The 14,827-nt window shown below is 45.3% G+C and overlaps 1 protein-coding gene across 8 annotated transcripts in view; it reads left to right on the forward strand.

The window, feature by feature from the left end:
• Positions 1 to 11,893, forward strand: part of CPNE1 (copine 1) — a 37,133-nt gene extending 25,240 nt beyond the window's left edge. For all 8 annotated transcript variants that reach the window (XM_045833548.1, XM_045833544.1, XM_045833542.1 and 5 more), the window contains 15 exons: positions 6,648 to 6,776; positions 6,875 to 7,054; positions 7,208 to 7,282; positions 7,373 to 7,444; positions 7,593 to 7,673; positions 7,844 to 7,933; positions 8,049 to 8,135; positions 8,273 to 8,359; positions 8,451 to 8,510; positions 8,590 to 8,723; positions 8,834 to 8,888; positions 9,143 to 9,194; positions 10,809 to 10,942; positions 11,096 to 11,332; positions 11,531 to 11,893. In XM_045833548.1, the coding sequence (XP_045689504.1) occupies positions 6,648 to 6,776; positions 6,875 to 7,054; positions 7,208 to 7,282; positions 7,373 to 7,444; positions 7,593 to 7,673; positions 7,844 to 7,933; positions 8,049 to 8,135; positions 8,273 to 8,359; positions 8,451 to 8,510; positions 8,590 to 8,723; positions 8,834 to 8,888; positions 9,143 to 9,194; positions 10,809 to 10,942; positions 11,096 to 11,332; positions 11,531 to 11,695 (1,638 nt within the window). In that variant the 3' untranslated portion in view covers positions 11,696 to 11,893. The remainder of the gene's footprint in view (positions 1 to 6,647; positions 6,777 to 6,874; positions 7,055 to 7,207; positions 7,283 to 7,372; positions 7,445 to 7,592; positions 7,674 to 7,843; positions 7,934 to 8,048; positions 8,136 to 8,272; positions 8,360 to 8,450; positions 8,511 to 8,589; positions 8,724 to 8,833; positions 8,889 to 9,142; positions 9,195 to 10,808; positions 10,943 to 11,095; positions 11,333 to 11,530) is intronic.
• Positions 11,894 to 14,827: the final 2,934 nt, after the last annotated feature.

Below are 14,827 nucleotides of genomic sequence, written 5' to 3' on the forward strand. Positions count from 1 at the left end.
TGTATTTTTGTTTTCGTTTTTAGGTTCAGTTATTTATAGTTGTGAATTTGTTGTCATTTTACTGTTCATATTTTTTATCTTTTTCTTAGATAAGTCAGTCCCTTTTACATTTCATATAATAAGGACTTAGTGATGATGAACTCCTTTAATTTGACCTTACCTGGGAAGCACTTTATCTGCCCTTCCACTCTAAAGGAGAGCAATGCTGGATAGAGTGATCTTGAATGTAGGTCCTTGCCTTTCATGACTGTGAATACTTCTTTCCAGCCCTTTCATGCCTGCAAGGTTTCTTTTGAGAAATCAGCTAATCAGATAGTCTTACGGGAACTCCTTTGTAAATAACTCTTCTTTTGGTGCTTTTAAGATTCTTTCCTAGCCCTGATTGGCGTGGCTCAGTGGACTGAGCGTGGGCTGTGAACCAAAGCATCGCAGGTTCCATTCCCAGTCAGGGCACATGCCTGGGCTGCAGGCCATGGCAAACGCACATTGATATTTATCTCCCTCTCTGTCTCTTTCTCCCTCCCTTCCCTCTCTAAAAATAAATAAATAAAATCTTTTAAAAAATACCATTTTAAAAAAGATTCTCTCCTTATCTTTAATCTCTGGTAATGTAATTATGATGTGTCTTGGTGTGTTCCTCCTTGGTTCCAGTTTCTTTGGGACTGTCTGAGACTCCTGGACTTCATAGAAGGCTATTTTCTTCACCAGATTGGGAACAATTTCCTTCATTATGTTTTCAAATAAGTTTTCACTTTCTTGCTCTTCGTCTTCTCTTTCTGGCACCCCTGTGATTCAGATGTTGGAATGTTTAAAGTTGTCTCAGAGGTTCCTAAGCCTCTCCTCTGAATTCTTGTTTCTTCATTCTGTTCCGGTTGGATGTTTATTTCTTTCATTCTGTTCCATATCATTGATTTGAGTCCCGGTTTCCTTTCCTTCACTGCTGGTTCTTTGTATATTTTTCTTTACTTCACTTTGCATAGCCTTCACTTTTTCTTCTGTTTTGCATATGTACTCAACCATTTCTATGAGCATCCTGATTACCAGTGTTTTGAACTCTGCATTTGATAGGTTGACTATCTCTTTGTCGCTTAGTTCTTTTTCTGGAGTTTTGATCTGTTCTTTTATTTGGGCCATATTTATTTGCCTCAGAGCACCTGTAACATTGTAAGGGGAGGAACCTTAGCTATTCACCAGGGTGGGGCAACCCAGGTCACTGCATTGTGGCACTGTATGTGGGGGAGGGGTCCAAGAGGGAACAATGCTGCTTGCTCAGTTCTCTGCATCTTTCAGTAACTTCCCCCGCTGCCCACAAACAAATTGGGCCCTTCTGGTGCTGATTTCCTGGGCAGGTGGGCTTGTGTACATTCTAGGACCCTGTGGGTCTCCCCAGTGAACTCTCCTGTGAGGCTGGGAGTTTCTCATGCCTCTGCAATGCCCACGGGTTTTTACTGGTAGAGGTTTTGAAGCTTCATTTCCCCGCACTGGAACCCTGGGTTGTGCGGTCTGTCTTGCTCTGCAGTTTTTCCTCCAGGTTTATCTGCAGGCAAATGTGGGACCACCTGGTCCTCCAGCCGCTGCCTTGCCACACGTCCTCTCCGCCCCGGCTGCCCGTTTCCACCCCTCCTACCAGTCTGGATGAATATTTCTTCTTTAACTCCTAGGTCGTCGGACTTCCATACAGTTTGATTTTCTGGCAGTTCTGGGGTGGGTTTTTTGTTTGCTTGTTTTTAGATTTGTTGTCCTCCTTTGGTTGTGTGAGGAAGCAAAGTGTTATCTACCTACACCTTCATCTTGGCCGGAAGTCCTCAACTGTCTGGTTTTCCAATAAGCCGCCAGACTGTTTCTAAAGTGGTATATTTAACTCTGTCACTAACAATGAATGCGAGTTCCATGTACCTTGCCAATGTTTGGCATTGTTGGTTTTATTTTTAGCCATTGTGTTGGGTATGTGATAATATGTCACTGTGATTTTAATTTGCATTTCCCTGATGACTAAGTGCTGTTGATCGCTTCTCCTTTGCTTATTTACAATCCATATATTTTTCTTTAAGAAGTATCTAACATTTCCTGCTCATTTTTAAATTGACTGCCATTTAATATTGAGTTCAAGGAGCCCTGCAATTAAATTTAAAACTCAGCTGTACAAGATCATGATAAGAAAGATTTAGTGCTGGACATTATTTTAAATGGAAAAGGCCTGAAGGTTTGAGTTGAGCAAAAGCACATTTACCATTTATTTTGCAGATGGTTATTAATACCAATTATGTGCTGAGCACTAGAATCAGGAATACAGAAATAATACTCAACTCTGCTTCCAAAGAGCCTGTAGTTTACAAGGGTAGAAAGACAAAAATAAAATTTTTGATGTAGTGGTTTCAATGTTACTTTTTAAAAATATATTTTACAAATATTTTTACTGAGTACCTACTATAGGGTAGGTAATATTGTAGATACTGGAGATTAGAGATGAGCAAACCAGATGGTTCTTGGTCTAATAAAGCTTATTTTCTGGAGTGTATATGGGAGAAGACAGTCCAGAGGCCATGAGATTGATACTGTGTGCATGTGGATCAGAAATAAAACCTGGCTGGAACATACTGTGTGACTAGATTAGTTAGGCAAGGGTCGGGTCTTGCAGGGCCTTGTAGACCATGGTAAGAATTTGAGTTTTTAGAAGCCGTTCCAGAGTTTTAAGCAAAGAAATGGTATGGCCTGGTTTCTGTTTGGCTAATAAATAGAGGGGTGTGTGAGTGTGGAAAAACTAATGAGGAAACCATTGTAGTCATTCAGAGGGGAGAGAATAAATCTTACCTGGGGAAGGTCAGCAGGGCTTCATAAAGGAATAAAGTTACAGCAGAACCTTGGATGACACAGCATTTGCAAGGCAAGGAAGTCAAAGGTATCAGCATGTATGTGTTTAAGGAATCAGACATACTGGCTTGGCCAAAAAGTCCATTATGTTTTTTTGGTGTGATGGCTCTAGTAGTGCTTAGTTGCCTTTAACTTCATTTGAAACAATTTTGTTAGATTGTATTGATACCTGTCATGTCAGCATGCATTTTTTAAAAGATTTTATTTACTTATTTTTAGAAAGATGGGAAGGGAGGGAGAAAGGAAGAGAAACATCGATGTACAAGAGATACATTGACCAGTTAACCTGGCCTTCAGCTCAGGCATATGCCCTGACTGGGAATCGAACCGGCGACTCTTTGGTTTGCAGGCCAGCACTCAACCCACTGAGCTATACCAGCTGGACATCAGTGTGTATTTTTTAAGAAACTTATCAAAATTGGTGAATTTTTGTTCAGCCGTATTAATATTGAAGATGAAAGAAGATAAGCAACATTTTCAGTGTATTATGCTTTATTATTTCAAAAAAGGTAAAAATGCAACTGAAATGCTAAAAAAGATTTGTGTAGTCTGTGGAGGAGGGGATGTGACTGATCGAACATGTCAACAGTGGTTTATGAAGTTTCTTGGTACTATTGACATTTTGGCCAAATAATTCTTTGCGCTGGTGCTGTCTGATGCATTGCAAGATATTTAGCAGCACCCCTGGCCTCTACCCACTGGAAGCCAATAGTGAGAGGTATCTGGCATACTCAAAATATCCCAATTAATAAAGTTAATGGTGAAAATGAAAAATGTGTCTTTTATTCTACAGAAAAATGTGTAACAGACTTCTTGGCCAACCCAATAGCTTTGGGTGACTAGTTGGGTGGGTAGTGGAATGGTAAAAGATAGAGCAGACTGGGAGGGGCTTTGAAGGTTGAATTAGGGATGCAGAGCCACCACTTTCTACAACTACTGAATTCTGTGTAGATGTGTCCTCTGGAGTTGTGCCACAGGGGGTCCTGCTAGGGAGTTTGGCCCTGAACCTAAGGGTCATAGGCAGCTGGCATCAAGGATGACTAGGTGAGGAGGTGCTAAGGAGGAGAAACCAGGGAGGAGGCAAGAGACAAGGAGACCTGAACTTAGGTAGGGGTTATTACTTTGAAGGTAGAGGCTTTGGGCTTAGGATGGTCAGTTAGGAGGACTTCAGGTGTGGAAAAATGCTAATGAGGCCCTTTAAAAATAGAAAATAAACATTTTAAAATATTGAAACAATACAGAAATAGAGTACATAGAAGTCTTACCTTCATTCCACTCCTCTGAGGTGTATATGAAAGTTGCATTTATTTGGTGTCTCTTCCATTTTTCCGAGTATATGTATGTATTCAATTCTATTATAGACACACATGCACTAGTGAAGTTTAAAATGGAGTCATGCTCTTCTTACCATTTTTGGTAACTATTTCTTTTTCATATAACACCATTATAATAGAGTTCTGCTTTAGTTGTTTTTAGCTGCTACTCGGATTCTATTGTTTGACTGTGCCGTAATTTAGTCACCGCCCAACTGATTGACCTTTAAGCTGTCTCAGGTTTTTTCACTGTTTTCAGCAACAGTGAAATGAGCATTCTTCCTCTGTCTCTGTACTGTGCACACTACCTCAGGGAACATGCGAGGTGAGAAGCAGGGGTCAGATTGTGACTTGGGGGCGGTTACGGTTCTGCTCTGGCAGGAGTATGTGTTCCGCTCTGGATCTGTCCTTGGGGAACCTTCACAGGGACGGCCAGGCTGGTCAGAAGTCTACAAGCCACCTTCTGGGGGTGATATTGAAAAGACCTGGGGCCATTTCTCCAGATTTTAGCTGGGGATTTCATGGCTTCTAGGTGTCAATGGGTTCTCAGAGTGAGATGGAATAAGGCTTTCCTGTGGCGTTTCAGACTGGAGAAGAAATAGGACTAATGTGAAGTAAGAATTCAACACACTCGGGTTGGTTTGGATAGGACTTTGGGGAGCAGGACTTTCTGATGAATGGATTGTAAGAGGTGGGTCTTCCGTCAGTGGATGCATTCAAGCCAAGGCTGAGGCACTGTGGAGGGGCAGTATGTGAAGCAAGTTGAACTCATAAGAATGATTCCAACTTTGGTTGATGGCATTCCAGATGGAGACCATGGAGCACCACGATGGGAACAGCACGAACTGAGATGGGTCGGGGGAAGGACCGACTGAGGGTCAGTTTAAGGGAGGCCAAGGCTGGAAGCATCCGGGGGTATAGTGCTGGGAGACCTGGAATGCTGAATGTGAAGCTGGATGAGAGATCTGACCGTAGTTTCACTCCTCGTGGTCTGCAGGTGTTTGGGTCAGGGGGAGCACAGGGATAGTGAGGGGTCTGAGGGTAATTGTTAGGGTGACTGTAGGAGGAGGGGTTACATGGGAGTCATGGTGATCCATGCAAGAAAATGATGTTTCCAGAAGAGGAAGTGAGTTGGAGAAGTTTGGTGACACTTGATTGCCAGTTTGGAGATGGCTGGGCTGGGAGTTGAGGCTGGAGATGGTGTTTTGGATTTCATTCAGTAAATATTTATTGTCTAGGTGTTTAGGATAAAGCAATGAACAGAACAGACAAATATCCCTTCCTTTACGGAGTTTACATTCTAGTGGGAAAGACATTATATAAAAATATGTAAATATATGTGTGTATATATAGGTATAGATATTAGAAAGTGATAAATACCAAAGAGCAAATGCAAGAAAGGGCTGAGCGATGTGCCAGTGGTAGGGTTAAAATTTTAGAGCATCTAGAAAAAAGAACCTTTTCCTTTATAATGAAGATGACTTTGAAGAAAAACCTAGAGGCATGAGGGAACAGCAAGCCATGCAGGCATGAGGGAAGAACGTTCCATGCTTTGAGGTAGAAACAGAAACAGGCTTCTTTGATGAATGGCAAGCAAGCAGAATGTAGTAAGCCAGAGAGGAGGAGTTAGGAGATGAGGTTAGAGAAGTCTGGATCTTTCAAGACCTTGTAGGGTAAGCCTTGGTAGAGTGGGAAGTCATTGGAGGGTTCAGGCAGAGGTGTGGCATGACCCGGCCTATGTTTTAACAGAATGACCCTGGTTGCTCTACTGAGAATGGCTCATTGGTGTGTGGATGGAGGAATGGAGGTGGGGATGGCATAGGATGAGGGAAACCAGTTAAAGAGGCTAATGTGGGCCTGGTGAGAAGTGATGGTGGCTTGGACTGGGCAGTGAGGACTTAGCCATGCGCCGCTGATTAGAGGCTAGGAGAATCAGTGGGAAGGATCAAACTCAACCTCAATATGCAGGGCCCCAGGGTTAGTGGGAAATCATTGGAGGAAGAGACCTTTTGGGGAGCAGTTTCTGGATCATGGTTGTGTTTGGGGCAATGTTGGGGTTGGAACTTGGATTAGGGTCTGATTTGGGGTCATTGGTGTTGGAGAAAATCAGGGTTAGAGTCCAGGTCTGGGGAACGTTTTTAGGATTAGGACCAGTTTTAGGGTGAGGACTAGTTTGGTGTTGAAGTTGTTGATGAAGGCCAGTGCCCTTTTTCTGCACCTTCCCATCATACTCTTGGACAAGGGTTGGTAGTAACCACCACCTCCTGTTGAGTCCCGTTGAGTTCATGCAAGGAGATTGAAGGAGTATGGAGGCTATAGGGCCTTCTCTTCCTTGGGTGTCGTGGGGGTGGATGCAGGTTCAGTCCTGCCTGGGTAAAGCCTACTTGCCTTCCCCAGCTGGGACATAGAGTCAGGGAAGGTGGAGAAGCACTTCGTTGCTTGACCGAAGCCCTTTTTCCCTAGATGGCCCACTGCGTGACCTTGGTTCAGCTGTCCATTTCCTGTGACCACCTCATTGACAAGGACATTGGCTCCAAGTCTGACCCACTCTGCGTCCTTTTACAGGATGTGGGAGGGGGCAACTGGGCTGAGGTGAGAAGGAGGTGGGGGGTTAGGGTTATGGAGGAAACCTAGGATCGTTTTAGGGTGGAGGGTGTGGGTCTGTGATGCTTATTGACCTCTGCCCACAGCTTGGCCGGACCGAGCGAGTACTGAACAGCTCGAGCCCCGAGTTCTCCAAGACTCTGCAGCTTGAGTACCACTTTGAAACAGTCCAGAAGCTCCGATTTGGCGTTTATGACATAGACAACAAGACACCTGCGCTGGGGGACGATGACTACCTAGGAGGGGCTGAGTGTTCCCTAGGACAGGTATGTAGGGCCAGGGATTAGAGTCCTCCAGGCACAGTTTGATAAGAGCCCTGTCAGACAATCCAGCCTGCCTGGAACTTGAAGGGTGCGGGCCGAGCAGGACCTAACCCTGCCTGAGATCTTGACCACCCCCTCCTCCCTGCTGTGCCCCAGATTGTGTCCAGCCAGATGTTAACTCTACCCTTGATGCTGAAGCCTGGAAAACCTGCTGGGCGGGGCACCATCACGGTAAGAATGAACCCTGTGGGGGTGGGGTCAGGGACTTTACATGGATGAGGAATTCATGCTGTGAAACAGTCCCCTGCCTCCCTTACCTAGGTCTCAGCTCAGGAGCTGAAGGACAGTCGTGTAGTGACCATGGAGGTGGAAGCCAGAAACCTAGATAAGAAGGTGTGTGGAAGGAGGCCCTGGAGGTCTCTCCTACCCCAAGAATTAAGGGGACTGGAATGGTGTGATGGGGGGCAGAGAAGGGGACAGAGGACTGACGTAGTGGGTGTTTCTCCCTGAGTTGTATAACAGTTCTCTGTGGCATTGACAGGACTTCCTGGGAAAATCGGATCCATTCTTGGAGTTCTTCCGCCAGGGTGATGGGAAATGGCACCTGACATACAGATCTGAGGTGTGAGAACCCTGGAATTGGGTGGGGTGAGGTAGGAGAGAATCTCCTGGGGCGTATGACTACCGAGGTTTAGAACACAGGGAGGAGGAGACTCTGTACGGGTAGAGAAAGGGCGGCACCTGCCAGCACACCAACCGAGAGCTCACTGGAGGCCCCGCCTTCCCCTTCAGGTAATCAAGAACAACCTGAACCCTACGTGGAAGCGTTTCTCTGTTCCCCTTCAGCATTTCTGTGGAGGAGATCCCAGCACACCCATCCAGGTGAGGAGCTTGTCTCCTGAGTGGACTGGATGGGGGCAGAGAGGCTGGGGAGGGATTTACTCTCACCTACCACCTACCTCCTGGTCTTTGTATATGTATACACCTTCCCCTGCAGGTACGGTGCTCAGACTATGACAGTGACGGTTCACACGATCTCATTGGCACCTTCCACACCAGCCTGGGCCAGCTGCAAGCAGCCCCGGTGAGTGCCGGCCCTGCTCAGGGTGGTGAGGGGGGCTAGAGGGCTGTAGCCCTAGAGAGGGGGAGGGCAGGCAGCTCCACTCCAGTCGTGGCTGATGCTCCCAGAGTTTCCTACTCTAATTTTTCTTTCCTCACCAGGCTGAGTTTGAATGTATCCACCCTGAGAAGCAGCAGAAAAAGAAGAGCTACAAGAACTCTGGAACTATCCGTGTCAAGATTTGCCAGGTGAGACAATAGCCCATGTGACCCAGGCTCTGACTGCTGAGCTCCATAGCTCCAGCTCCTAACCTCAGCCACGACCCGGTTTCATCTGCAGGTAGAAACAGAGTATTCATTCCTGGACTATGTGATGGGAGGCTGCCAAATCAACTTTACTGTAAGTTGCTTTACCAGGGGCAAGAGAACAGATCTGGGGCTCAAGGTGGCCTTCAGCTCCTCTCCTCCTATCTTCCTAGGTAGGTGTGGACTTCACAGGCTCCAATGGAGACCCCTCCTCACAGGACTCTCTGCACTACCTGAGCCCAACAGGGGTCAATGAGTACCTGTCGGCACTGTGGAGCGTGGGCAATGTGGTCCAGGACTATGATTCGTGAGTAACTTCTCTTGCCTATCCCCACTCCCTGCAGATGCTCCAGCCTCTGGGCTCACGTTCCTCTCACTGCCTCACTGCCTCTTCCCCAATTCACTGTCCTCCTACAGGGACAAGCTGTTCCCAGCATTTGGATTTGGGGCCCAGGTGCCCCCTGACTGGCAGGTGAGCATTCTCTTCCCCTATCACACTGATGTTTTTAGTTTCAGGGTCCTGATTTTGGGGAGCGCAGTGGACTTACTCCCAGGCACCCAGCTTTGTGGGGAGATGAACAGGTGCATCCCTGTGGGCATGTGTACAGCAAGTGCTCAAGACTGAATAGCTCCTGTTTGATGCTTAGTACCCTGGTGCCATGGTGCCCTTTTCTGAGTACAAAAGTATTCGTGGGGGAAGAACCTCATTTTCGTTCTTGTCTTCAGGTCTCCCATGAATTTGCCTTGAACTTCAACCCCAGTAACCCCTACTGTGCAGGTAAGTCCCCTGTCCTCCAGCATCAGGCATATCTGTTCACACCTAGGGGACCAAGCCTACGTTGGCAAGGGCTAGTGACTCCATTGTCCAGAAGAGTAGATTTTAGATCCAGGCCTCTGGACGCAAATCTTCATCCTGCCACTTGCTAACTTTGTGACTTGGGGCCAGTTGCTTGGCTTCTGTGTGCGGTAGGATCACAGTATCGTAGGGTATTGAATGTTTGAGGAGAGGGTGTGTGTATAGTTTGAAGCAGTTAGCCTGGCACATACAAAGTGCTCTCTAAAAAAAAGTTAGCTGTTATATTATCATCTTTGCCTAGAAGCTCATAGGTAATTTTGGGGGCATCAGCTCTTTTCAGGGTGCTTTTTGCTCCATCTCTCTTGTCTAGAACAGAACAAACCTTGTGGCTCTCCAGCCACCTTCCACATGGGCAACAAGCCAAAGTGGAAAACTTGACCTAATCTGACTTGGGTTTTTATTTTGACATGAGCTCAGACTTAGAAAAGTTATAAGAATAGTTATGGGGGTTCACATCATTGGAGCTTAGCTTAGGGGTTGGCCTGAGTCACAGGGGCTGTTGTTCACCTTTACCCTGATTCCCCAAACATGAACATTTCACCCAGTTTCCTTGTTACACCCTCACTCAAGTTCTCTTTCTGAGATGTTTGGGGATTGTAGGGAATAAGCCCTACCCCAAGTTTGCTCCTGTTGCCCCACCAACTTTGCACCTTTCATCATTCGCATGGCCCTTTATCCCTAATGCTTTGGTGTGTGTTTCCTCAACTCAAAGACACGCTCTCACATAACCACAGCACAGCTCTCAAAGTCAGGAAATTAACTTCAGTACGATACTGTTATCCATTTTGTAGAATTTATTCAAACTCTTCCAATTGTCCTGTCTTCTACAGCAAAGGAAAATCTTAGATCACATGTTGCATTCAGTTGTCTGTCTTCCAGAGTTCATGTCCTTAATGGTACTGACATTGTTCAAGATTTCAGGCCAGATAATTTGTAGAATGCCCCGATTATCAAATGATTTTGTAATTCCTCCTTCTACATTTATTAGGACCTTTCTTTTCTCTTCCATTATTTAGTATCTTGGTGGATTCTTATTAAATGGATTATGACCCATTGCCTTATTAAGTGGGTTATAATTTGGTGCTCAACTACCTTAGATTTGTCAGGGCATTCCCCTAATCTGTTTTTTTTTTGTTTCTGTTTTTTGTTTTGTTTTTTTTTTTTAATATCAGTGTGTGGTTGTCTCTTGAACGCCTCATACTGGGGACCTGGCCTGCAACCCAAGCATGTGCCCTGACTGGGAATCGAACTGGCAACCCCTTGGTTCTTAGCCTGAGCTCAGTCCACTGAGCTACACCAGTCAGGGCATAATCTGGGTTTTCAAGCTGTGATTTAGGGCAAGTGTCCCTTCTGTCTTTGGCCTTCCTTGCTGCATCTGTAGGATAAGGTTAAGTACCCTGGGTTACTGGGGTGATTGAATGAAATGCACCCAGGTTCCCAAATCTCCTCACCCAAGATGGGGTGATGTCAGGATCAGCTCAACCCCAAGTGGCCCAGTATCTTATAGTGTTTTTTCTCTTTGCCATTCTTCTCTAGGTATCCAGGGCATTGTGGATGCCTACCGTCAGGCCCTGCCCCAAGTACGCCTCTATGGCCCCACCAATTTTGCACCCATCATCAACCATGTGGCCAGATTTGCAGCCCAGGCTGCACATCAGAGGACTGCCTCGGTGAGGGTTGTGGGAGAGAGTGGTGGTGGTAGGATGGCCATGGTCATTGGGTCCCTTGGGGGCTACGTAACAAGGGACTTCTTGTCAGCGTGGGAATGTGTGGCTGGGGTGTTTAAAAGGTCTGCTTCAGTATATGAATGTCCTTGTCCCCAGCAATACTTCGTGCTGTTGCTGCTGACTGACGGTGCTGTGACAGATGTGGAGGCCACACGTGAGGCTGTAGTTCGTGCCTCTCACCTGCCCATGTCAGTGATCATCGTGGGTGTGGGTGGTGCTGACTTCGAGGCCATGGAGCAGCTGGATGCTGATGGCGGGCCCCTGCGCACACGCTCCGGGGAGGGAGCTGCCCGCGACATAGTGCAGTTTGTGCCCTACCGCCGCTTCCAGAATGTGAGTGGGGACAAGCTTGGGGCAGACCAGATCTGGGAGTTTACTGTTCCACCCTTCCCTGATACGAGTGGAGATACCCATTCATCTACGTCTAGGGCAGGGTTTGGTATTGACTTTTGTATCCCTTCTTGGGTATAAAATGTAGGCCTTGGGAAGCTGGTGTGGGCCCCCACTGACCTGCCCCTCTTCTCCTGGCAGGCCCCTCGGGAGGCATTGGCGCAGACTGTGCTTGCAGAAGTACCTGGGCAACTGGTCTCCTACTTCAAGGCCCAAGGTTGTGCCCCACTGAAGCCGCTTCCACTTCCAGCCAAGGGCCCTGAACAGGCCCCTGCACAGGCCCCTGCACAGGCTCCTCAGGCCTAGATTCCCTTGGAGGGTAGGTTGTGGCCAGTCCTCAGCTCTGCGTCCTCAAGGCCCATATGCACTAGTGCTCACCCCTGCGCACACTCCCCAGTGCTTAGCACTTTATATTTTATACTTTTGTACTTACTCCTACTGTTGCTCTTGATCCCACCTTCTTGCCCCTGGAGCCCCTCATTCAATAAAGATCAATGATGGCCACTGCTTTGTCACCAGTGTGTTTTGGGATGGGAATCTTCTACTAGCCATGTGTACTTCTCTCTGAGCCTCTTTGTTGCCTTTGACATAATAGCCTGACTCAAAAAAAAATTGGATATTCCTGGCTGGATTTCTAGAGACACTGACTTTATTTTTGAAATACAAAGATTGACTGTAAATCAGACACCCAGACTGCCCTGCCTCAGAGTAGAGCTGAGATGGGAACACAGGACAAGGTGGAGAGTGTTAGGGGAGGGTGGGCTTTAAGATGGAGCAAGGGCTATGCTAGACCTACTGGGGAGGGAGCAGTGTTGGTTTTAGTCCTAAAAACAGGCTGGCTACAAGCCTGAATTTTTTAACAGCATTTTTTTTCTCACTAGAAAATACATATATTTGTTGTAGAAAAAAAATACAGAAAAAAAATAACATCTAAACTCCTGTCCCAACAAAATATTTGGTGCATATTTTTTAGTTTTTTATCCATAGTATTTATAGTTGATACATGTTTCTTATTTGATAAAATGGGATCATATTATACATACTATTTTAGCATGCTTCAAAATAGGTAATGGAGCAAATGAGGGTCCCTGTCTTTCCTAGGCCTGACAAGGTTTCTTTTCTAAACAGCATATTATACATGCTGCCTGCGCCTTGCTTTTACTATATTTTGGGTGTATCAGAACTTAACTGCTGACCTCATTCTTTTTACTACCTGTATATTGTTCTGTGTGTAACTAACTGTACTGTACCTTATTTAGCCAATTCATTACTTACTGAGATTTGGGTCCTTTGCAGTTTTATTCTGTGACAAAACAGTGCTGTCATGAATATCCTCATACATTTATCTGTGCATTTACAGGAATGTTTCTGAAGGATTTGTTCCTTGAAATAGAAATGTTAAATCAATACAAATATTTAAAATTTTAATATTGTAAATTGCCCACCACAGAAATAGTTTTGGGGTACCCTTTTTGTTAATCTGCCAGGCAAGAAAAAAAATCAAAATTTTTTGTTTGAATTTATTTAATTATGAAAGCTAGTTGTGAATTTTATTTAAAATTTTAGAATTTATTTTAGAGGAAGGGAGAAAGAAATACTGATTTGTTGTCTCACTTATTCATGCATCATTGGTCGCTTCTTGTCTGTGACAGATCAGGGGTCGAACCCACAACCTCGGAGTATCTGGACGACGTTCTAACTAACTGAGCAACCCAGCCAGGGCCTTGAATTTTATTTCTTACAAATAGCCTATTTATAGGTTTTTATAGCCTTTATTTTGTTATAATTATTCAGTCCTTTCTTACACATATTGAAAAATATTTCCTTCCAGGACACTGTCTTCGCATTTGCAGTGTCTTGGTCTTTAGAACTATTTTCATATGGAAGTTTATACTTTTTATGTATACCAATCTAGCTTGCTTTTAAAGAAATTAACCATATAACAATTACTTTCCATAATATTAAACATTCCCTTATACTACTATTTCTATTGGCTGTGTGTAATTTTTGTAGCATAATTTATCTTAAATACTATTTTCAGATTTTTCTTTTTCAAAAAAGGCTTTACTTCTTTTTTTTTTTTTTTTTAGAGGGGAAGGGAAGGAGAAAGGGAGGGAGAGAAACACTGATCAGTTGCCTTTGGTGGGCTCCCCTACTGGGAACTGAACCCGCAACCAAGGTATGTGCCCTAACTGGGAATGGAACCAGCACCTTTCACTTCAGGTAATGACGCCCAACCAACTGAGACACAGGTCAGGGCTTCAGTGTTTCCTTTAGAAAAAACAGTGTGATGAACATTCTTAAAAGTGTTACTTTGATTACATCTACATATCCCTTGGATCCATTCTTAGGATGGAATTGCAATGATTAAAGAGTATACAAATTTTAAGGCTTTTGGTTCCTATTGTGCAATTGCCCTCCAGAAGAGGTGCTAGAGTTCCTGTTTCTAACCTCAGGCTTCGAGACCACTTAAGAGGACCTTTTTCCTTTGTCTTCAAATTACAAAAGTAAAACCCACAAAATTTAACAGGTGGATTTGTGCTCCATTCCCACACATACTCAGCATTCCACTTCCTAAAGGTGTAACCACTGTTAATAGTGTGTATATTCTTCCAAAATATGAACACACCGGGAAGGATCTTAACAGCCAAGATGTTGCCTGTGTCTTTGCTCATCCTGGTCCCCTTTTCTACCCTCTGCCCAGGTAGAATGCATTAATCCTTTAATGGCTGTCTCTTCCATCTTTCATTCCTCCAATTCTGCTTTCTTAGTGAAGAATGATTGGATTAGTAAATGAATTGCCCTGTTTCCTGGAGCATCCTCTTTCCTACCAGGCTCCTTGGGGGCAGAGACTGGTGAGCCATCTGTACTGTGCCTGGCATAGAGTTGGGTACTGCCGTCTCTCAGAAGACAAAAGGGGCTCCCAGGCCTGCATCGGTTCTGACTCAAAGGGTTCCTAGGGTTTCCCAAGTCTCAGTTATTGAGTGTTTGCCTCATGAAGAGGGGCTCTCCCAGAGGCTGGAAGTGGGAATTGAGGTTCACAAGCATGGCTTCCCACTGGCTGGCAGCTCTGCAGTTAAAAGGGTGGCCTCTGGAGTTAAAAAGGTGGGCTTGGGCCCTGCTGTGACTCTTACCCACTAGCAACATGACCTTGAGCAAGTTGCCTGATCTGAGTGGTTTCCCTCTCTGTGATTGTGCGGATTAGTTAGGTACTGTGTGTAATGTCCAGACTACCATCTCTTCCACATGGAAGCCCTCCATAATATGAGCTCTGCTACTGTATTGATCTGGACTTCTCCAAGAAAAGAGGGTACATTAGGAGGTAACTCTCCAACCATACTCATATACCAAAGGCAGCCAGAGCCCCCAGCAGCCAGAGCCCCCAACAGACCCTCCAGCACTGATCAGCTTCTTTCAGCACAGACCTTCACTCTGTTT

The sequence above is a fragment of the Phyllostomus hastatus genome, unplaced genomic scaffold, assembly GCF_019186645.2.
Source record: "Phyllostomus hastatus isolate PE091 unplaced genomic scaffold, TTU_PhHast_1.1 phas_contig_17, whole genome shotgun sequence".
Taxonomy (NCBI): Eukaryota; Metazoa; Chordata; class Mammalia; order Chiroptera; family Phyllostomidae; genus Phyllostomus; species Phyllostomus hastatus.